The 25,974-nt window shown below is 36.3% G+C and overlaps 2 protein-coding genes across 2 annotated transcripts in view; both read right to left on the reverse strand.

The window, feature by feature from the left end:
• LOC125821752 (uncharacterized) overlaps positions 1–25,974 on the reverse strand; it is a 1,137,236-nt gene that overhangs the window by 1,005,668 nt on the left and 105,594 nt on the right. The window lies entirely within an intron of this gene.
• Positions 8,161–8,586, reverse strand: LOC125821792 (uncharacterized). Its single transcript, XM_049501159.1, has one exon. It carries the CDS (start codon positions 8,584–8,586, stop codon positions 8,161–8,163), a length of 426 nt encoding a protein of 141 aa, XP_049357116.1.

Genomic DNA, 25,974 nt, shown 5'->3' on the forward strand with positions numbered 1-25,974 from the left:
AACCCCTCGATACGGTTATACGGGCCTACTACCCCCCGTATTAGGCAACCAAGGTACCAACCCCTCGATACGGTTATACGGGCCTACTACCCCCCGTACTAGGCTTGGTCGACTCACAACACTTATATAGAGAAAATCATATACATGTGTCCATTTCATCATCATTTCAATAATTATATAACCATTCGATTCATAGGACATTTATTGGACCTTCCATTTCCTAAGGATTCTATAAATGGGCATTTTATCAAACACATGATGGGCTATTGTTCATGTAAATGAAATCATGTACTTCAAGAGTACTAAGTCCAACCAATTCCCAAATACATATAAATCAGCCCACCAACAACATACATATATATATCAACCTTCATAATTTGATCATGGAAGCATGAAAACCATAAACATCACATAATAATTCCATTTCATGATAATATGCAAAAATAGACCATAATAGGATGTGTAGTAGAAATTCCATAATTCAAGAGTTCATAAATAATCATAAGGACCCATAAACTTGAAGTAGAAATAGAGGATAAATGGTTGGACTTGTGGAAAGGAAGGTTTCCACAATCAAACCCACATACCTCAACTTGTTCACGAGTATATCAACCTTAGAAATACAATTACATAACTTATTTAACTTCTATTAGCTCAGTAATGTTGACGTAAAATAGGATCATCATCATAAGTAAGCCTAGCATGTACAAATACAACTATGCTCCCAAAACAGTGAATCTGGCCAGCCTAGTACCTCATGTTGCATCTTAGATTTGAAAAGGAAAATAGCAGAACTAGACTTTATAACCTTCATGAAAGATGTAGATACATCTCTTAGGGTTGCAAACAAACAAGGATCACCGCAAAATATATTTTGTACAAAAAGATATAGTCAAGACACTAGCCGCTGGTCATGCAGGATTTCAATTCTCGGAATCTGGGCAGAACTTGCCCTATGTTGTGTCCCATATTTCGTATCCATAACAGTTAAATTAGAATTTTACATAAACATAAAAGTTGTAGGTATACGAGTTAGCTTTCCAAATCATATTTATTCACTGCAAACTAAGTTCTAGAGCAAGAGATATGCCTAAAATACCAAACACTATCCAGCTCAAAAACAGGTTTCGTCACTTACATCCGAAAGGAATGCCATATCCTATCGATTCATATTCAACAAAGCTTCTAATGTATCAAGAAGAGGCACCTAAGTCTACCAAGTCAAGAAACACATCACATTATAAAGATCCTTCACATTCCATCATCATCACATATGAACAATAATAGAGGACACACTTTCAATCACAATACAATAACACTTTAAACAAGATCACCTTGAGATCACATGAACACCTTTATATTCACAACATGATTGCCTTTACTTCATTTGATTCTCATTCAAGTCCTTCACATCACATTCACATATATGATATCATGTCAACACTTCAATTCCTCCTATAATGCCTCCAAGGCCATAAACACAATGCATTCAATAAGTAAACACCTCCACCATAAGTGGATCACACATCAATCTATCACAATTCTATATCAATTCTACCTTAACAATGAAGTTAGGTCCACTTACCCTTTTTCCCAAGCCACAATCACCATTCCTCAACTCTCCAACAATTCACAATAGATAAGCATAGATAATAATAGAAGTCAACTATTCAACTCAATCCAAGCATACTTCCATCATCATTCAATCATAAATAATAAACCCACTTCATAAGCCAACTTTAGGAAACTTGCCAAGACATGGGTTCATGGAAATTTCTTTCTTAAAACCATCAATAGACACCATTAATAACGTAAATCATCAAAAAAAATCATTTAATGCAAGAACCCATGCTTAGAATCGAAATTAGGATTTTTTGTGTTTTTGGAAGAACTTTGAATCATTTGAATTGAGCTCCTTGAAAGGAAGAATAATCAAGGATAAAGGATCCCCATACCTCTAAGTTGAAAACCCACGAGAATTGAAGAAGAAAGAACTCAAAATCTTCAATCCTAGCTCCAACTTCTTCTTCTTCTTCTTCCCCTCTTCTTCTCTTCTTCACTCAAGAACCCTAACTCTTACTCTTTTAAAATGGAACAAAAATGATCCACAATCAGCCTAACACAATAATATAACCTCAAAAGAAAAGATTTGTGAAAAGACCAAAATGCCCTTAAATTTTCGGACGGACTCCTTGCTAACTGCCCAACTTTCAAAGGGGATAACTCGCTCATACGAACTCGGAATCAAGCAAACTCGGTGGCGTTGGAAAGATCGTTCCAAGGGCTTTCCAAACATAACTGGAAATACTCCTGGATCATCCTGAGCTAGGATTTATGACTGCTCAAAGTTGGCCAAAAACTCACTGATTTCCCACACTTAACCAAATTTCCAGGTTCTGAACTTTTTCCAAAAGTGACTACTTCCAATTTCAAGCTACTTCATATTCATTTTAAATTGTCGGATGTAACACAATTAAAACGAAATTACATAAAAACCCCTCATAGAACCTCATTATAAAGTCAACACAAAGTCATAGGCTCTTGCTTAACCTATCATTTTCCGAGTCGTTACAATCAACTTCCTACAAACACCCAGATATGTATGCTTTCCTTGTTGATTTATACTTATTTAGTGATTAATCAACTGATGTGGGTAATACAACTACGAGCTAGACTCCCAAAAATCAACAAAAATCATATTTGGAGACACAAGATTATCAACACTCTAAAGCTAAAATTTAGACTTTCAAAGATAGAACTTTTTACCTGATAAACCCTATTCCACCAAAATCCTTTCAATGTGATGAAGCTTTAAGACACCATCTTCTCAAGTGAAGCATTTTAGTGAGGCGTATTCATCTGTGAGGCATAACCTTCTGCTCTTCAACAAGAAATCGTGAAATCGTGTTCTTCAACGAGCTCTTCAACGTGAAATCATGAAATCTGTGAGAATGTTTGACGAAAATTGTGTTCTTCAGACTTAGCTTGGAGATAAAATCGTGTTCTTCAAATTGACGAAAAGTTTTTCTGATTTGGGGAAAAAAAGACTTACCTGATAAGCCTTCAGTGATTTGTGCTTGTTCTTCAACGATTAAATGATTTTTGCTTGTTTTGTGAGAAAGTTTGATCGAGAGAAGAGCTCTTCAGCTCGATCAGTTCTTCAGTTCTAATTTGGGGGAAAAGAAAATTTTAATGTTTTATGAAATATTTTTTTTGCTCAATAAAAATGGGAGGGAGAGTTAAAAATGTTGGAGGGAATATAATATTTTAGTGAAAATTTTAAGGCCACATTTGTAATGTGTTGTTTTTTACAATTATAAAAATAGGTCACTTTAAAAGTGTGGCCATATATGTAAATAGTTGTTGCCAATTATATCATACTTTAACAACGCTTATAAAGTGTACCTTATACCATTAAAGAGTACACTTTACAAGTGTTACCAATATTATCACAGCTAAAAGTTAAAAACTTGGGCTACGCTTTAAAAGCGTCCCCAAAAGTATTTTAGGCAACACTTTAAAAGCGTTGTCCAGAATTAGTGTGGCCCTAGGCCTAAAATGTTGTAGTGTTAGCTTCTAAACATGATCATAATTCATTTATTTAGATCACACACATGCTTCACATCACATTAATATATATAACATCATGATAATACTTCAATTCATCATACTATGCCTTCAAGGCCATGATCACAATGTACGTAGTAAGTAAACACCTCCACCTTTCAAGTAGATCAACAATGCAAGCACAATTCTACTTTTACATGAAAATTATGTCATCAGTTGACATTTCAAGGCCATGATCATAAGTCACCAACAATCCTTTAACTAATACAATTAGGCATGAATAGTGATTCAATTCAACAATCTAAACCAATTTAGGCATAATCCATCAACATTCATTCAATATCAACAAACCCACTTCCTAAGGCACAATTTAGGAATTGAGAGAAATCATGGGTTCGTAGAGTATTTCCATTATAAATCATCAATTAAACACCAATACAATCATAATTTTCCAATTGAAAACATTTGATGAAAGAACCTATGAGACTGAGTAAAACCTAGGGTTTTTGAGAAACTTGAAATCACTTTGGATTGGCTCCTTGAATGGAAAATTAGAGAAGGATCAAGACCACCATACCTTGTTATTGATTTGTCACGACCCGAGAGCACCCCCTAGTCGTAACACGGTGTACTCGACCCCGAAGGGGTCTTATACAACCATCAAAGCATTCATAACATTCAATATAAGGAAAATAGTTCGAAAATAAACGTTATTTCAAAACCAACTATCAAAATACTAATTTAAACATCTTTCAAAAGACACAGCGGAAGACTAAGTCTCACATGTAAATCTTAAGACATAACTTACCAAGATAGGGTCACGACCCCTTTACAATCGATAATACTAGAAATTTCTATTACATGAACAATAAGGAAACATAAAGGTTCTTGTCCTCGAATACATGAGGACATACCAAAAATATAGAGGAAAACTCTATCCAAGCAGTTCAACTCTAGCTAGTCGCGATCATTTGCCGGAACCTACAGTTGTAGTAAAAATAAGAGATATATGGGTTAGCACACAAAAAAGTATTAAGTATAGTGACCATGCAAAAACATACTTTTAAAGGGACATTTTGGTTGGAAACACGCATTATGCCACTTTTTAGAAATATCATGTACAATAGCATAAAAGACATATAAGACAAATAAAATCATCTTGCAAATCATAATATCACACTTTGACAATATCAACATGATAACCTTTACCTTCACATTAGACCTTCACTTTTAAATGACCCTTATGATATACCTTGTGCAATGCATGGATGGCGTCCCATACCACCATCCACATCAAGTCCACCAAGAGTGAACTTACCATTCCTTCCTCACCTTTTCATAATATCCATACATAAGAGATATATCATTCAAGGGAAAATAACTCATAATATCACCCAAGTATAGCATGCATATCACATTAAGAATTTAGGAGTCAACATTCTTTAATTAGTTCCTATAAAGGACTTTCACACATTTGTCATTAAGACTTAGAGAACTCACTATGATCCTATCAAAGCCTACTCGTGCAATGTATAGATGGCATCCCATACTACCACCTACACTTTATAGAACCTCTCAAGAAACAATAATGCACATATCACATGATGGGAATAAGGAATAAGCGTTTAACTGACATAGATCATGCATGCTAGACATGGAATCCGGTGTCATATAGCCCCATACCATAAAGAGGTGTTCCACTTTCCTAAGGTAAAATGATAACATTAGCTCGGATGAATCCTTAGCTTGGATGAAATCCATATCCTATGTGGGCACATAGTTATGGGATAGGAAGATGTTCCTTGGAACTCTAACCTAGCATTGGGAGAGTTTCCATCTAACCATATCCACTTGGATCTTAGCCTACATTCCCATAGATTTATTCATTCACATCACATTAGTGTACTAGGGAGGAATGTCGTAAGCCTATCGACCCATGATACATCATTACCAAGGAAAGAATGCTATAAGCCTATCGATCCATGGTACATTCAAGGATAGCTCTAGGGTCCTCATGAAAAGAATGCCACTAGCCTATTGATTCATGGTCCCTCATTACATTCTCATAGTCATGAAAGGAATACCACTAGTCTATCGATTCATGGTACATTGCCTTATTAAGAGAGGAATGCCACTAGCCTATCGATTCTAGATTCCTTATTACATTAGATCATTTATGAAAAGAATGCCTAAAGCCTATCTACTCATAGCCATCAAGTCAAGACACATCCATCATTCATATCTGAAAGGAATTAAATAGCCTATCGATTCATATTCATCAAGTCAAGACACATTTATTACCCAAGAAAGGATGCCTAAGCCTACCAATCCAAGTTATACAATATATTGAAGAAAACACTTCACATTACATCATCATCATACATGAGTGTCAAATTTAGAAATAGCCTTTCAATAATAACACACTTACATTCACAACATGATAAACTTAACATCACTAAATTTGCATTCATATACTAAGTAAGTAAACATCTCCACCTTTCAAGTGGATCAACATCTCTAGCACAATTCTACTTCAACATGTAATTTAGTCATTACTTGCCTTCTAGGCCATAAATCTCAAAACATCAACATACCAACAATTTACCATAATTAAGGCATAGATAATGATACAATTCAATAACCCATAGTAATTAAGACATATTTCAATCATAAGCTTTCATAATCCTCAAACCCACTTCATAAAGACACGATTTAGAAATTGAGAGAAATCATGGGTTCATAGAGTATTTTCACCATAAATCATCAGTTAACCATAAATACAATCAATATATGACATTAGAAACCATTTGAAATCATTTGAAGAGAGAACCCATGAGATTGAGTAAAACCCTAGGTTTTTCAAGAATTTGATAAGCTTGAAACTTCTTTGAAATTGACTCTAGGGTGAAAGCTAACTCTAGATGAAGGATCACTATACCTTTTACAAAGATTTCCAAACGAAATTTGATGAAGAAATCTTCGAATCCAAACCCTAGCTCCCACTCTTCTTCTTCCTTGAGTTAGAGAGAGAAATATTTAGAGAGGAAGAACTTTGGGATTTTGATTTGGCTGCTTTGAATAATGGGGTAAGTGACTTGTTAAAATACTTAAAACTATATATACTAATGATATAAACCATTTAAAATAAACCCCACATAATAAAACATTAAAACAAACTTACTAAAAACACCCTCATTTAGGCAACCCCGTCAATGACCAAGGTCATTTATACGGACCGTGAAAGGGGACCACGGCCTGTGGTGGTGCCCGTGGTCCTCTTAGGCAGTAGCCTACTCATAATGGCAAGGATCCCAAGTAATGAAGGAAATCACACGAGCCTTACCACGGTCCTTGGTGTTCACCAAGAGCCGTGAAGTGGCTCGTGAAGGAGAGCCTTCCTTGGGCAGCCTAGCAAGCACACTATTTTTCCCACCACAGGTGGCCCCATGGCTCGTGGTGGACACCACGGGTCGTGAAGACCCTCATGGTGATGGTAGGCAGTGGCTAAAGGTTATCTCTTGCACCCTAGGCTCCCACAATGCCAAGGCAAGACCACGACACCTCTCACGCTCCGTGGTCAAGACCACAAGTCATGGTGAAGGTTGTGGTTCCTAGGCAGTGGCTAGGCCTAAATGCCATGCCTCACACATGCCTAAGGACCTTCACGAGCCTTTTCACGGACCCTGGTCAAGATCACTGGCCGTGAAAGTGCTCGTGTTATGTCTAGCCAACGTGGGGCAGCCTTGGTTTTTGGCTTAGACTTGCCCCTTTTTGGATTGGCTCTTGGCCTTGCCCCCTCAACCAAACCTTAAAAGGTCTTGTTAACTTAGGGGTCTAGCACTTACATTAATGTTTGGCTACATAACACCTTAGCTTTTGACATAAACTATCACATTAATGCTCTAGTTCAACCTACTATTTTTCTGAGTCGTTACATTATCCCCCACTTAGGAACATTCGCCCTCGAATGACACTTTAAAACATTAAGGGAAAACGACTCAACACTAGGATCCCACAATTATGCATGCAACATCAATATAGTGCATAAACCATAGGAGGAAACATCAACTCCACATCAATAAGCGCAATGCATATACAAGAAGGTAGGAACAAAATCTACCAACTTATTATGCACAAATCATTAACATTTCTCATTCCATGGGAGGAACTTCCTTCTACACATCACATCATACTCATTACAATATCATTAGGCAATTATGCAACCCTTTCAAGAACAGATTCAAGCATGTACAACAAGTCAACTCATGAAACATTTAGGCAACTCATCATAGATGCGTATCAACTTGAGGAACATACATCATGAAAACTCATTTTCTCTTATGAACATAAACCTCATCAAAACATGCATAACATAAGGAGAACATGGAAACTCATTTTCACATAAGACTCCAAAACATGATACAAGATACTAGGAACTTTTGGTCTCAACCATGAATAGTAATAAAAGAAAGTGACAAGAATATCAAAACTCACCACAACCTACTATTCAACATATCATTCCCCACTTAGGAGAAAAACCCAACTAATCATAATATGAACAACAACAAAAGAATCTCATCACAACAAAAGGAATTAAAAATTACCGGTACCTTTATCCGGATTAGCTCCTTTATCCTTGCTAGCTTGTAGAGCATAGAGACGATTCTTCTTTGGAGCATTATGATCCAGGACAACATAAGAAGCTTGTTTGGCCTCCTTTCCCCTAGCCGTAAGAGTAGGAAAATTCCTCACTTGGTGATCATTCTTTCCACAACTAGAGCACCCACTAGTACTGGCAAGGCACTTCCCATGATGCCTCTTCCGACAAGTGGCATAAAAAGGTTTAGAAAATTGAGACCCACCACCTTTTTCCTCATTATCCTTAGAAGCACTAGAATAATCTTGGTTAGGAGATCTCTTCTTGAACCTAGGTTGACCTTGCTCATCGGACCTACCCCTTTTCAACTCCATACCATTCCTCTTAAGTTTGGACTCCTCAATAGATTGAGCATACACCATAAGTCTTTAAATGTCCATATCATTATGGAACATCGCCGTACGACACTCTTCCTCAACTAGGTCGGATATACCTGTCACACACCTACTCATCTAATCTCTAGGGTTACACACCAAGGATGGAACATACTTAGACAAGAGGGTAAATTTCAAGGAGAACTCTTCCACACTCATTCTACCTTGCTTAAGATTGATAAACTTTTCCAGCTTACACTCCCTCTTCTAACATGGAAAGTACATTCCAAGGAAAGCTCCCATAAACTCCTTTTATTCTATAGGACCTACTTCTAGAGGTCTATTGACATTCCATTGAGTGAACCACACTTGGGCAACCTCTTTTAATTGATAGGAAGCCAACTCTGCTTTCTCCCTAGCAGATACTCCCATAGCATTGAATATCTAATAAAATTCATCAAAGAATTCTTGGGGATCTTCTCCCACTCTAGATCCAAGGAAGATAGAAGGATTCATCCTCAGAAAGTCTATCAACCTTAAGGCCACGGTACTCTCATTAGAATTCACCCTAGGCCCCACATTTTGATTAGCTTGTGTCGTCATGGCTTGAGCTAGGGTTAGAAAAGCCACCCTAATCTCTTCATTGGTCATGTCCGGGGGAACCACCGAAACTTCATTCTCTTGATTGCCTAGAGGAACTTGGTCACCTTGGGGAGAAACTCCATCATTAATGATCTCATCTTCCATTCTCCTTAGGTTAGCCCTTGTATTTATATCCTATAAACACAAGAGAAATGATTAGGAAAAGGACACTCATAGAACTAAACTGTAAGGCACGACTTCAAGAATATGAGAGAAGTGTAACTTTCTAACGTCCTATAGCCTCTCGCTCATAGATGTGTTGCGACTCACACCGATAAACAAGACTCTACTAGACGTGGCTTGACAATATCAACATGATAACCTTTACCTTCACCTTAGACCTTCACTTCTAAATGACCCTTATGACATACCCTGTGCAATGCATGGATGGCGTCCCATACCACCATCCACATCAAGGAACCACATTAAGTCCACCAAGAGTGAACTTAGCATTCCTTCCTTTTCACCTTTTCACAATATCCTTATATAAGAGATATATCATATCACATTAAGCATTTAGGAGTCAACATTCTTCAATTAGTTCCTTTAAAGGACTTTCACACATTTGTCATTAAGACTTAGAGAACTCATGATGATCCTATCAAAGCCTACTCGTGCAATGTATAGGTGGCATCACATACTACCACCTACACTTTATAGAACCTCTCAAGAAACCATAATGCACATCTCACATGATTGGAATAAGCTTTTAACCGACATAGACCATGAAAGCTAGACATGGAATCCGTTGTCATATAGCCCTACACTGTAAAGAGGTGTTCCACTTGCCTAAGGTAAAACGATAACATTATCTCGGATGAATCCTTAGCTTGGATTAAATCCGCTGGCTAATATCCTATGTGGGCACATAGTTATGGGATAGGAACATAATTCATGAAAACTCATTTTCTCATTAAACAAGAATTCAAATAGAACATGCATAATATAAGGAGACCATGCAATCACACATGACTCCAAAACATGGAACAAGCTAGAAGGAACTTTTGGTCTCAAGCTTGAATAGGAATAGAAGGAAAGAGGTAAGGACATCAAACACTCTCAACAACCTTACTATTCAACATACTATCCCCCACTCTAGGGTAAACCCAACTAAGGTCAACATAAGACAACATAAGAACCTCAATAAGACATTCTCATTATAAGGAACTATCACTTACAAGTACCTTCATCCGGATTAGCTCCTTTGTCTTTGTTAGCTTGAAGAACATAGAAACAATTATTCCTTGGAGCATTAACATCCAGGTCATCAAGAGAATATTGGTTGGTTTCTCTCCCTTTTGCCATCAGTGTTGGGCAATCTTTCATCGTGAGACCCTTCTTTCCACACCCAATGCACCCATCTGTGCCGATAAGGCACTTACCCAAATGTTGCTTCCCACACTCGGCACACCTAGGCCTTTCAAAAGAAGAAGAACCACTTTCTTTCCCTCCTTGAGATTTAGGGTTAGACAACCTGTCATTGTTAGCCATTGAGGAATCTTGATTGTAGTACCTCTCTTTGGACCTTGGTTGACTTTGCTCATCGAGCCTAGACCTCTTCAAATCCCTACTCATACTCTTAAGTTTGGACTCCTCAATAGATTGAGCATACACCATAAGTCTAGAGATATTCATCTCATCATGGAGCATCGCCGTACGACACTCTTCCTTAACTAGGTCAGATACACTGATAACAAACCTACTCATCTCATATCTAGGGTTAGACACCAAGGATGGAGCATACTTAGACAATAGGTTAAACTTCAAGGAATACTCCTCCACAGTCATAGTACCTTGCGTAAGGTTTATAAACTCCTCCATGTTAACCTCCCTCTTCTCACGGGGAAGTACTTACTAAGGAAAGCTCTCTTAAAAACCTCCCACTATATAGGACCCAGTTCAACCGGCCTATTGACTTTCAATTGAGTGAACCACACTTGGGCCACATCGTTCAATTGATAGGAAGAAAACTCTGCCTTTTCCCTAGAAGTTACTCCCATAGCATTGATTATCTTATATACTTCATCCAAGAATTCTTGGGGATCCTCTACCACTTTAGAGCCAAGAAAAATAGGAGGATTCATCCTCACAAAGTCTCTCAACCTTGAGGCCATGGTACCTTCATTAGCATTCACCCTAGGCGCCACATCTCTATTCACTTGAGCCGTCATAGATTGGGCTAGGGTTAGGAAAGTCGTCCTAATCTCTTCATTGGTCATGTCTGGGGGACCCACCAAAACATGATTTCATTGATTGCCTAAAGGAACTTGGTCACCTTGAAGACCTTGGTCACCTTGGGGAGGAACTCCCTCATTAACAATCTCCTCTTCCAATCTCCTTGTGGGCGTCCTTCTTGTATTCATATCCTATAAACACAAGAGAAGTATTAGGAAAAGGACACTTATAGAACTAAGCTCTATGGAACGGCTTCAAGAATAATGAAAGAAGTGTAACTTTCTAACGTCCTATAGCCTCTCACTCATATATGTGTTGTGACTCACACTGATGAACAAGACTCTACTACACGTCGCTTGTGAGACATTGATCCTAACACAATTCCCAAAGCCTTGTGTTTTGATACCATGTTTTCCACGACCCGAAACTATAGCCCGAAAGCGACACGGTGTACTCAACCCTAAAGGGGTCTTATACAAGCCTCATAGCATTAATTCATCTCATAGGTAATAGAAATAACATGGAATTAAAAAATTTTAATGAAAAAAACCATACAATCTAAAGACAGTCATTTAAAACCAATCGGAAGTCTAACGTCTCACATGACCATCTTAAAAAATTACTTGAAACAAAGTAGGGACACGCCCCTTTATAATTGAAGTCTTAACAATAATCTTAAAACATAAAAGAACTAGAAACATGAAAATTCCTTGTCCTCGATCTATGAGGACATACCCAAAATGTCTTGGAGAACTCTAATCCAAGCATCACTTGAGAGAATGCAATCAATTGTCGGAACCTACACTAGTAGTAAAAGATAGAAGAGGAATGGGTTAGCACAATTAAGTACTAAGTATAATAGCCATACAAAAACATACTTAAAAAGGACAGTTGTTTGAAAGTCATGCCTTTATTCCATTTAGATAAAACTTCATGAATACAAGAATAGGAGTCATAATATTCAAATATAACCAACATACAAGTCATTTATCACAATAGAGACATGTTCAACACATATTACCCATTACCTTCACATAAACCTTCACTCCAAGTAACCCTTAGGATATATCTTGTGCAATGTATGGATATCGTCCCATACCACCGTCCACACCAAGGCAACACCTTACACCAAGGTAACACCTTAAGGTCACCAAAAGTAAACTTACCATTCAACCTTTCCACATTCAACAATATTCATTCATAAAGACATAACCATTAACTAAGATATAATCATTACATAAGGACCATCACCTAAGATAACTCTAAGTCACACTTGTGCAATGTGCAAGTAGAATCTCATACTACTACTCACACTAAGTGCTCCTTTGAAGTCACCATAGACTAGGCACATTCATACTCAATAAGTCATAACAAGGAAGTAACTCATATATATACCACCCAAATATAGCATGCATTCTTACATTACACATATAAGTATTTAAGTCACCCATTCATTAACTTCGTTAATAACACCTTCATTTATTAGACATAAGATCAACACCTTCATTACCATCATCATGAGAGCCCATTCGTTTCATTAACATTATAAGGAACACACCATGACCTCCCTCAAATGCCTACTTGTGCAATGCATAGATGGCGTCCCATTCCACCACCCATGTAACACCCCGTATCCGAAAATAGAGATTTCAAATTTCTGGTGTTACAGGTGGCACTCACGAACACCATCCACGGACCGTAGATGGACTCACGGTCCATCCTGTAGGTCCGTGGTTCGTGACAGAAAACTTCCCCAGAACTCAGTCAGAAAATTTGGCTAAGTCCCGACTCACGGACAGACTCACGGTCCGTAGATTAGACCACGGTCCGTGGTCTGTGTTCGTGGATCGAGACTTCCCTTACCGAGCCTCTGACACAAACTACGATCGACCAGCACGGACCATCATTCAATCCACGGTCGGTAGGTCTGACCGTAGATGAGGGTCAGCAGCCAGTTAGCTTAAAAATATTGATGGGTCAACTTCAGATGGTCATAACTCTCAGAACAAAATGAATTATGTGTACCATGAACTATGGTTAGATAGATAATTGAATTATCTTTCCAACGCCACCAAGTTTGCTAAATTCCGACCTCCGAGTAAAATGTTATGCCCGTTTTAATGAAGCCCTGTCGGGCAGACTCGACCTACGGACCCAATCGACGGACTGTCGATTGATTGACGGACCGTAGGTCCATTCCGTCAGTCACTCTGACAGCAGTTAATTCAGGGGTCTTTTGGTGTTTTCCTATTTCGTTTAACCCCTAAGATACGTCGTTTAGACCCTAAATCATGAGGTTTTAATTAGTTTAAGCCTAGAAACATAACTAGAACCTACCTAAGTCAAATTCATTAATCAAAACTTAGAAAAATTAGAAGCAAGAGAGGAGAAAAAGGTCAAGAACGCAGCGAGGTTTCTTCAGTTCCAACCCCAAAATCGAAAGATTTCTCCGTGGAATTCGTCACTAGGTATGTGGGATTTCACTAGTGGGTTCCTTTCACCCATTAGGTCCCTAGAATTCAGTCAGTTTCTTGATTACCTTATTATGAATAGACTTAGGGTTTCTAGAATTACAGCAGATCATCACGAATTAGTTATTTAAAAGTTCCAAATCAGATTATCATGTTATTGTTCAGTTTATCGCATGAATTTCAGAACCCTAGCTATGTATTTCTTTAGTTCTTGAATTACAGATGCTAGGTCAGATATTTTAGTATTTAGTTATACATGCCTCAGTTTATGAATGCGTTATTATCAGATTAATTGTTGCATTCTCAGTTTGCATGTTCAGTTCGAGCTATCCAATATTTACAGAAATTTAGTCATAACCAGTTAACCACTTAATTCATTGGGAGTAGCATAATACCGAGTTGGACTAGGGTTTTAGCGTACCCATATAGTCCCAGAACTACGAGCCACGTAGGTGTAAGTCCCCTCTGTGGGCAACATCAGTTTAGTGATCACGCCAGTCATGCCTCTATACCTTTGGCCAGGTATATTGGGTCCTCTCGATGGGGCGTATACATCGGACTCCACAATTATCTCATGTGGTTTTATGTCGGTTATTAGTAGCTCCCACAGTTCAGTCAGACTCTATTGCATTGACCACATTTACAGTTCATTCAGTATTCAGTCAGCATGTTATAAATTGGTCATTGCATTCAATTAGTTCAGTATTCAGTATCTATATCATGTTCATATTATTTCATTTCTTTATTGTTTTGTTCAGTTATATGTTCTTTCAGCTTTACTCTATCCTGCGTGCTCAGTACCTTTCAAGTACTGACGCATACGTGCGCTACATCTTCTCGTGATGTAGGTTCAGGTTCTCAGTATCCAGATCACGCTTAGATCGGTTCTCGATCTTCAGTTCAGCAGCATCAGTGGTGAGTCCTCATTCTTCGAGGACTAGTGACATGTTTATCTTTATCACTTTTAGTCTTTAGTTTCAGTTTTGCTAGATCTAGTTGGGGCATGTCCCAACATTTCTAGTCAGTTTAGAGGCTTATTTCAGACATTGTTAGATTCAGCTTAGTGTTTTGAGTTTGATATTTCTTTTGTATTAAACTCTCAGATTTGATATATTCAGTTATAGTATATGGGTATTCCCCATCTTTTCATATTTATTTATGAATTAGCTTCCGCATCAGTTTATTATCTTTAGTATAATCAGTGATCATGCCAGCAGGGTTAGCTTGGGATCACTTGTGGTCCTAGGTCCCGTGTCCGCGTCTTGGGGGTAGCTCGGGGCGTGACAACCCACACTAAGTAGTACGTCCTTAAGAAGCCATAGTTCAATAATCAATATTGTGGGGCTAAGCCTTAACCGACATAGACCATGTGATCTTGGCGTGGAATCCCGGTGTCACCCTCACCGGATAAAGAGATTCCTACTTGCCTAAGGTAGGACTAGGACTATTGTTTTTTAGCCTTAAGTGGATCCACTAGCTAAACCTAGGTGGGCACATAGGTTATGTGATAGGGAGATTTCTACTAGATACCCCGCCTCAACTAACATATAAGTATCCATCTCAAGAGATTGCTACTGAGTGCCCCGCCTCAACTCACGTATGAAAACCCATCTCAATCCATATCCACTCGGTGCTTGGCACTATTCCCCACGGAGTATTGGACATTCATTACATTCGTTCATTATGGGATAAGAGATTGTTACTAGATACCCCGCCTCAACTAACGTATGGGCATCCATCTTAAACCCAACATTCATTAAAAAAAGATAGGGATTGTCACTAAATACCCCGCCTCAACTAACATATGAGTATCCATCCCAACCAAACATTCATTCATTGGAAAGCTCATAGATTCAAATATGAGAATAACCTTTCACTTAGGAATCCCATTTTAGTAAGAAAGCCCTTTCACAACATGTCTTTTCATTCATTAGAGTACAATTGAGAATAGCCTTTCAATAGAATCAACGTTCATTAACATTATCATAGAACTTCATTCATTCATTCATTCATTCATGTGTGTGTATGTGAGAATAGCCCTTTACATAATCACCATCATTCACAAGTGCTAATAGAGAGATAACGTTCAATCCTAACACAAATTAGCTTCTAAATATGACCATAATTTATTCATTTAGATCACACAGATGCTTGACATCACATTCATATATACAACATCATTATAATACTTCAATTCCTCACACTATGCCTTCAAGGCCATGATCACAATGTACATAGTAAGTAAACACCTCCACCTTTCAAGTGGATCAACAATTCAAGAACAATTCTACATTAACATGAAAATTAGATCATCACTTGCCCTTTCAAGGACATTCTCATAAGTCACCAACAATCCTTTAACTAATACAATTAGGCATGAATAGTTATTCAATTCAACAATATAAATCAATTTAGGCATAATCCATCAACATTCATTGATGATCAACAAATCCACTTCATAAGGCACAATTTAGGAATTGAGAGAATCATGGGTTCATAAAGTATTTCCATCATAAATCATCAATTAAACACCAATACAATCATAATTTTCCATTAGAAACCATTTGAAATTTTTTGATGAAAGAACCCATGAGATTGAGTAAAACCTTAGGGTTTTTGAGAAACTTGAAATCACTTTGGATTGGCTCCTTGACTGGAAAATTAGACAAGGATCAAGACCACCATGCCTTGCTATTGATTCCCCACAAAAATCCTTGAAAATCCTTTGAAAACCTTGATGAAATTGACCTTGAGTTCTTCACCTCTTATGGAGGTTTCTAGAGAGAGAGTTTTGGAAGGGAAGGGGAGTTTGTATTTGGGGTTTTTGAATAATGAAATATAAAATAGGTTTTAACACTTTTAATACTCTTAAAATACTTAAATAAACCCAAAATAACCATCCAAACACTTATTAGGACTTGGGGTGAATTTACCAATTCACCCCCACAATGGACGAGTCTAAACAAGATTGCAGGTCCAATTCAGGAGACCCCATCAACGGACCGTGGACGGGGGGACGCACCATAATATCCCTCCTTCATCTGATTCAGAGTGGTGTATTTGGGGGCCATGACCTACAGAGGTCATCCACGGGGCGTGGTCCCCTTCCGTAGGTCACCCCATTTTGGCCAATCTTCAAGTTTCCTTGGGGTCTTGGTGGTTAAGCTTAGGGTCCTTCTCAAGGACCCCTAGGGTGGTCCTTGGGGAGTCGCACCTTGACGTTTAACCTCTAAGCCCCTCAACCATGGCTTGGAACAACATAAAACAACATCAAACCTCATGACAAACTCACACACTCACTAGTTAGGCTCTAGTTTCACTAGTTCATTTTTAGGGTCATTACACAAGGTTTCTTTCACCATATCTTGCTAGCATAGACCCTTTCTTGCACCCAAGGCTTCTTCCTTGCTCAAATTAGTGCTAAAACAGCCTTGACATTAACTTAAGGTTACACTAATCCACACGATGAGGCTCTAGTTTAACCTATCATTTTCTGAGTCGTTACATTATCCCCCACTTAAGAACATTCGTCCTCGAATGACACTTTAAACACTTTAAGGAAATAACTACTCAAGACTTGCAGCCCATCATGCATGACACATCAATATAAATTCATAATCATAGGAGGAAACATCAACTCCACATCAATAAGCTTAATGCATTACAAGAAGGTAGGAACTACATCAACAAACTCATTATGCACCAAAACATCAACATTTCTCATTTCGTTGGAAGAATTTCCTTCTCCAACTAACATCATGCTACTCACAACATCATAAGGCAAATTATGCAACTCTTCTCAAAACACATTTAAACATACTCAACAAGTCAACTCATGAAGCATTTTGGCAACTCATTATAGATGCATATCAACATGAGGAACACAATAATGAAAAATCATTTTCTCATTTAAACATAAATCTCATCATCACATGCATAGCATAAGGAGATCATGGAAACACATATTCATACATGACTCAAAAACATGAAACAAGCTACAAGGAACTCTTGGTCTCAAGCTTGAGTAGGAAAAGAAGAAAGTGACAAGGATATAAAAACTCACCACAACCTACTATTCAACATACCATCCCCCACTTAAGGGTAAACCCATTCTAAGGCAAACATGAAAAAAAACAACATATGAACCTCAACAACACATCCATGACCATAAGGAACTATCACATATCGGTTCTTTCATCTGGATTACCTCATTTGTCCTTGTTAGCTTGAAGAGCATAGAAACAATTCCTCTTTGGAGCATCAAGATCGTGGACACTAAGAGAAGCTTGTTTGGCCTCCCTTCCTCTTGCCGTGAGAGTAGGACAATCTTTCACTTGCTGATCATTCTTTCCACACCTATAGCAACCACTAGTACCAGCTAGGCATTTCCCAAAATTCTTCTTTCCACAATTGTGGCAAGTTGGTTTAGAAAATTGAGATCCACCAGCTCTATCTTGGTTAACCTTAGAAGTGCTTGAAGAATCTTGGTTTGGAACTCTCTTCTAGAACCTAGATTGACCTTGCTCATCGGGCCTAGACCTCTTCATCTCCCTATTCTTCCTATTAAGTTTGGACTCCTCAATAGATTGAGCATACACCATAAGTCTAGAAATGTTCATGTCATCACGGAGCATCACTGTATGACACTCTTCCTCAACTAGGTCGGATATACCAGTAACAAACCTACTCATCTCATCTCTAGGGTTAGACATCAAAGATGGAACATACTTAGACAATTGGGTAAACTTCAAGGAGTACTCTTTGGACACTCATGTTACCTTGCCTAAGGTTTATAAGCTCCTCCACCTTAACCTCCCTCTTCTCACGGGGAAAGTACCTACCAAGGAAAGCCTTCTTAAACTCCTCCAATTATATAGGACCCACTCCTATAAGCCTATTATTTTCCATTGAGTGAACCAAATTTAGGCAACATCTTTCAATTGGTAAGTGACAATTTCCGCTTTTTCAATAAAGGTCATTCCCATAGCATTAACAGCCTTGTATACCTCATCCAAAAACTCTTGGGGATCCTCTCCCACCTTAGAACCTAAGAAAATCGGAGGATTCATCCTCACAAAGTCTCTCGACCTAAAGGCCATAGTACTCACCATAGGCTTTACATTAACTTTAACACCCTTAGTAGCTTGAGCCGCCATAGTTTGATCTTGGGTAGTTACGGCTTGAGCCATCTTCAAAAGAGCCGACCTAACCTCCTCATAAGTCATAGCCAGAGCTTCATTGCCTTGAGGAGCCTAGTCACCTTGAGGACTTTGAGGATCTTGGGGAGGAATTCCCTCATCTACTATCTCTTCTTCCACTCTCCTTGTGGGCGTCCTTCTTGTATTCATATCCTATAAACATAAAAGAAGGATCAGGAAAAGGACACTTATAGACCTAGACATTAGGAAAAGGACACTTATAGACCTAGACTCTATGGCACGACTTCAATAATAATGAAAGAAGTGTAAGTTCCTAACGTCCTATAGCCTCTCACTCATAGATGTAGCGCGACTCACACCGATGAACAAGACTCTACTAGATGTGGCATGTGAGACATCAATCCTAAAAACCATTTCCAAAATCATGTGCTCTGATACAAAGTTTGTCACGACCCGGGGCTATCCCCTAGATGCGACACGGCGTACAAAACTCTGAAGAGCCTCATAACATTCATAACATTTTATATAAGGAAAATAGTGCGGAATTAAAAACTTCTTTAAAATTAAACTATCAAAACTTCATTTAAAAACACATCGGAAGTCTAAAGTCATACATGGCCATCTAAACAATGTCTTGTAAACTAAAATAGGGTTACATCCCTTTACAATCAAAAAGATTAACAATTGACTATTACATGAAATAAAAGAAACTTCTAAAGTACTTGTCCAGGATCTATGAGGACGTACCACTTAGCCTTGGAGGAAATCTCAATCCAAGACCTTGAACTAGATTGAAGCACACTTGCCGGAACCTACACTTGTAGTAAAATAAGAGAAATATGGGTTATCACACAAAAATGTACTAAGTATGATGACCATGCAAAAACATGCTTTAAAAGGGACATTTGGTTGGAAACCATGCATTATGCCACTTTTTAGAATTATCATGTACATTTGTATAAGAGACATAAAATACAAGTATAATCATCATACAAGTCATAACATCACATTTGGACAATATCAACATGTAAATCGTTACCTTCACATTAGACCTTCACCTCAAGTAACCCTCATGCTATACCTTTTGCAATGTATGGATAGCATCCCATACCACCATCCACCCCAAGGTACCACATTAAGGTCATGAGAAGTGAACTTACCATTCATTCATTTTCACCTTTACACAATATCCATACATAAGAGACATAACTCATAATATAGCCCAAGTATAGCATGCATCGTCACATTAAACATTTAAGAGTAAACATTCTTCAATAACTTCATTTAGGACACATTCATACATTAGTCATTAAGATTTCGAGAACTCACTATGACCCTCTCAAAGCCTACTCGTGCAATGCATGGATGGTATCCCATACTACAACCCACACTTCATCGAACTTCTAAAGAAACCATAATGCACATCTCACTTGATGGGAATAAGCATTAACCGACATAGACCATGAGAGCTTAACCATGGAATCCGGTGTCATAAAACCCTACACCGCAAAGAGGTAGACTACTTGCCTAAGGTAAAACCGGTAACATTAGCTTAGGTGGATCCACTATCTATGTGGGCACATAATTAAGAGATAAGAAAGACGTTCATTGAAATTCGGCCTAACGTAGGGAGAACTTCCATCTTACCTTATCCTTTCGGTGCTTAGCCTACATTCCCATGGAGTAGTTTCATTTACATTACATTAGCGTACTTGAGAGGGCCACCAACATTAGGCCTACAGACCCAAAGTACATTACACATGAAAGGGCCAGCAACATCAGTCAACCACTTCAACTTACATTACAAGGATAACTCATTGACTTTCCTAGAAAGGGCCACCACCATTAGGTCTACCGTTTCAAGGTTTAAAATCACATTCATTCCTAGACTCATGAAGGGCCACCAACATTAGGTCTACCGGTTAAAGACATAGCCTAGAATACTTCATCATTCATTCATTCATGAAAAACTACCAACATTAGGTCTACCAATTCTAGACATTTAGACATGAGTCAAGATACATTCATTATACAAGAAAAGGATGCCTAAGCCGACCCATTCAAGATATACAATATGTAGAAGACAACACTTCACATTCCATCATCATCATTAATGAGTGTCAAATTGAGAAATAGCCTTTCAATAGCAACACATTTACATTGACAACATGATCACATTTACTTCATAGGATTCACATTCATAAACAATATATCATGACAATACTTTAATTCCTCATACTATGCCTTCGAGGACATAAATCTCAAATCACCAACACACCAACAATTTAGTAGAATTAAGGCATGGATAATGATACAATTCAATAACCCAAAGCAATTTAGACATATTCCATTCATAAGCTTTCATAATCAACAAACCCACTTCATAAAGGCACAATTTAGGAATTGAGAGAATTCATGGGTTCATAGAGTATTTTCATCATATATCATCAATTAAACACTAATACAATCATAATATTCTATTAATAACCATTTGAAAATATTTGAAGAAGCAACCCATGATATTGAGTAAAACCATAGGTTTTTCATGAACTTGAAAACTTTGAAGATTACTTTGAATTGACTCTGGGGGTGAAAGCTACCCCTAGATGAAGGATCGCCATACCTTGCTTGAGATTCCCCAGAAATTTGAGGAAGAACACCTTGAATCCACAACCCTAGGTCCCACTTCTTCTTTTTCTTCTTTGGGAACTTCTAGAGAGAGAATTTTTGAAAGGAGGAACTCTGTTGATTTGATTAGGGTTTTCTTAAAGAGTGACTTAATTCAAGGAATTTCAAGTCTAAAAAGGTTATATACATACTAGGAAAGGAATAAAAATTTGTGGACTCAACTTTGGAAAAGAACTAAGGACCCACCAAGTTAAAACTTAAAATTTTACGCCGTTCACGTCTTGGCTCACCCTTTGGACCCTTATGCTCGCCAAGGGCACTAGGCGACTCACCAAGTACACCCTTGGCTCACCCAATTTTCCAGCGAGCTCACTAAATGGGCAGATCATTAGGCGATCTAGAGGGAAAATGGATGATTCGCCAACCTGCTTGGCAAGCTACGACTTAGCTTGCCCTTTGTTCCAGAACCTAGGCCAATGGGACAGCCCACTAGGCGATCACAAGGGCACAAGGGCGACTCGCCCTACCCTTTGGGCGATCAAGTAGCCCTATCGCCGAAAGCTCCATCAAAGAACAAGGATTCTTTCATCCTATCTTGCTAGCATAGATTCTTGCTTGCACCTAAGGCTTCTTCCTTGCTCAAATTAGTTCTAAAACAGCCTCGACATCAACTTAAGGTTACACTAACCCACACGATGAGGCTTTAGTTGATCATGCTTCCTTCATTATTAAATCTTGTTACTACTATCGGTGTTTTTAATTTTTCTCATTTATCTTCTGGTAAACAATTGTATTTACATATATTAACTCAAATGAACAGCTACATATGAAAAAGAAATTACAATCATTTCTAGGACTAGTAAACCAAGTAAGAGAAAATCATGTCGTTCAGTCATTGGTTTAGGTGTCCATTTTTTATTTAATCTCTTATCCCATATAGTTTTTTCTCTATCATATTGTCCATAGTTTTCATTATAATAATTTGGATTTCAGAGCTATGGATAAAAAGAAACATGGTAAGAAACATACTAGTAGAAAATTAAGAAAAATAAGAAGAAAATTAAACAAATTATATCCGGAATATAAAGAACTTAATATCACAAAAACTAATAACAAAAAATTAGATCAATTAATAGATAATATATCTAAAATAGAATATAAATATATTCAATAGTTAAAGATACAATGAATAGCGAGAATAATGAATATAAAGAAAAACTTACTGAAATAATTATAACAAAAAGGCAAGAATTAAAACATAGCCAAAATAAACTTAACTGTAATATATTTGCAGGAACTTGTCACAAATCAATAATAGCACAAAGAAAGACTATTTTATATCTAGAAATACAAATAAATAACTTAGAATATAAACTACAACATAATTTATAAATGAATAAAGAAGAATATGCAATAGATGACAAATATACGAAAACTATGACGGATTAAAAATAAAGATAATATTTTCTAATCTAGGAAGAAGATATAAGAAAATAGGTGACAATCTAAGTTTAATGTTAGAAAAAGAAATGGTAAAACTAGAAGATAGTTTAACTGCTCTGATAAGAATAACAAAAGAAAATGAAGAAATAGATAGAAAAATGGAAATTGAAAAAATAAAACAACAAGCAAAAAAGGAAGTACAACAATTAGAAGAAGTAAAAAATACTAAAATAATAGAGCTAGAAAAAAAGCTAGTAATATTAAAAGAAATGTATGAAATTAAACAAAAAGAAAAAGAACAAAAAACAAAATTAGCAAATGAGATAATTAAATTTAAAGAAAAATTGCAATTAGAAGATGAATTAGAAGAAAAAGAAGAAAATAATCAAAATAATCTACCTGAAATAACAATTAATGAAATAAATGACAATGATCCAAAAGAACAATGTTCAGAAACAAGCGAAACCTATACGGAACTTTTAGCAAGCATGGACAATACAAAGGATTTAGAAGTAAATACAGGAGACGTAGACATGGATGAAAAACCTAGTACATCAGGAGTAAAAAACCCAAAAAATTTAAATCCAAAAATATTATAATGAAAACTATGGACAATATGATAGAGAAAAAACTATATGGGATAAAAGATTAAATAAAAAATTGACACCTAAACCAATGACTGAACGACATGATTTTTTAGATTTAGACTGTGTAGCAGATGTAAATAAAACAATCCAATTATGTATGTGATATATATCAAAACAATTAATAGATAACAAAATAATGATAATAGAAACACCAGGATATATAAAAAGAACACTTATAAGAATAGTAAAATTATGGCTACAAAATTTATCAAATGAAAGCTTACAAACACTAAGAAGTAATAAAAAAATTGATGGTGACATAGCTATTACAACTATGGAAATATTATATAAATACGAAATAGCTATAAGAAACAAATTTAGTAGTATGACAACAGAAGTAGAAGAACAAAATTTAAAAAAAAATCATAAACCGGAATCTAATGACAAAATTAGCAATATGTAACATGTGTTATATAGATGAATATACATGTGCATTTAGGGAATACTATTTTAAAGGAACATATAGCATACACGAAAGTAAAGAAATAAGAAAATTATATTTTACAAAATTACCAGAACCTTTTAATTCAAAAATAATAAAAAGCTGGAATGAAGCAGGATTGACAAATACCTTAGGAGCTAGAATAAAATTCTTACAACGATGGTTTATGGAACTATGTGATAAACATAAAGAAGAAATAAAAATGGAAAAAATATTAGTAAAAACCTTGGCATGTTGCAAAAATAAAACAACACCTCAATTTGGTTGTACGGATAGGTATTATAAAAATAGAAAGAAATATAATAAAAAATGCATATCAAAATATAAATATAAAAAACCAAGAAGAAGATTCTATGTAAAAAATTACAAAACCAAAAGACCATATAGACCAAAAAGAAACTAACGGAATGTACTTGTTATAATTGTGGAAAATTAGGACATATAGCTAGAGATTGTAAATTACCTAAGAATCCAAAGAAAAAACAAATATCAGAAATAATAATAGACGATGAAAAATATACGCAAATAGAGTACGTAGATTATGAATTAGAAAGCAATGATAGAATATATGAATTATCGAAAAATGAAATGGAAAATAATCCAATAATAGAATCAGATAATGAATACGATATCAATGACTGAAAAAGTTATACAAATAATAACTAAAGAAAAATATCAAGATGAAGAATCGGCAGAACAAAAAATAATATTTGATAATAACATATTTGAACAAATAAAAGGAAAAGAATTACACCTAAGCGTAGCAAAAATATTCGAAATACCAACAACAAGAAACTGGTTTAAACGACAAAAAGAAGAATATTATGTAGTAAGTTAAAGAGAACATATCATAGATTGCAAATACACTAAAAGAAAGGCCAAAACACCAATAATAAATAAACGAATAATAAATAAAGAAATACAAGATATTAAGGCTAAAAATCCAATTAAATATGTACATTTAGGAGGAACAGAAATACTAATAAAAGCATGTTTTAGAGAAGGAATAGATACACCCATAGAAATATACTTAGCAGATGATAGAATTATACAACCCATAGAAAAAAGTATAATAAGTGCGGTAAAAGGTAACCTCATATACCAAAAATTTAAATTTATAATAAGTGTTAATTACTCAGTAGCAATAAATGACAAAAATATAGATAATTCATTAGCATTATATTGGAAAATGTCAGGAATAGAACTAGCCCCGGGAAGTAAAATATTTACAGCTAGATGTAAAAACTTATATGTTTTAATGACAAAACATAAAATAACAGGAAAAAATAAAATAAATAAAATAAAAATAGAAAATCCTTTTGAAAGAATAGTCACAATCATAGACAAGAATGACTATAGTTATAATGAAATTGACATAGAAGAAGATTTAGAAATAGTAAAAGAAAGATTAACCACATCAAAAAGAATAAACATGAACTGTGAAATACCACAAATCTCATAAAAAATGAGTACCTCAAGAAGAATAGATAAAACTATACAAAAATCAATGGAAGAAGAAATAAAACCACATCATTACTATTTAACGGGAATAATGGAACAATGGAAATATTTAAAATTAATAGATACAGGACGAGAAGAAAACTATATTACAAGAGAATTAGTGACGGAAGATGAAATAATAACTATTGAACAATCATGCCCCGAACTACCAAAAGCATTAATGTATACCGAAGAAACTAAAGAAAAGGAAATAATCATTGGAGGAGTACCAATAGTGATAAAATTTAAAATATATCAAGGAGATGAAAATATCAGTTTAGGAATAAAATGGCTAGAACAAGTAAAACCATATAATCTAAAAGACAAAC

Source organism: Solanum verrucosum, unplaced genomic scaffold, assembly GCF_900185275.1.
Source record: "Solanum verrucosum unplaced genomic scaffold, falcon-dt-bn FXZP01000210.1, whole genome shotgun sequence".
Classification (NCBI taxonomy): Eukaryota; Viridiplantae; Streptophyta; class Magnoliopsida; order Solanales; family Solanaceae; genus Solanum; species Solanum verrucosum.

What these genes read in the sequence shown, in the direction of transcription:
- LOC125821792 (XM_049501159.1), bottom strand. Translation starts at nt 8,586, where the DNA reads ATGGTGTATGCTCAATCTATTGAGGAGTCCAAACTTAAGAGGAATGGT.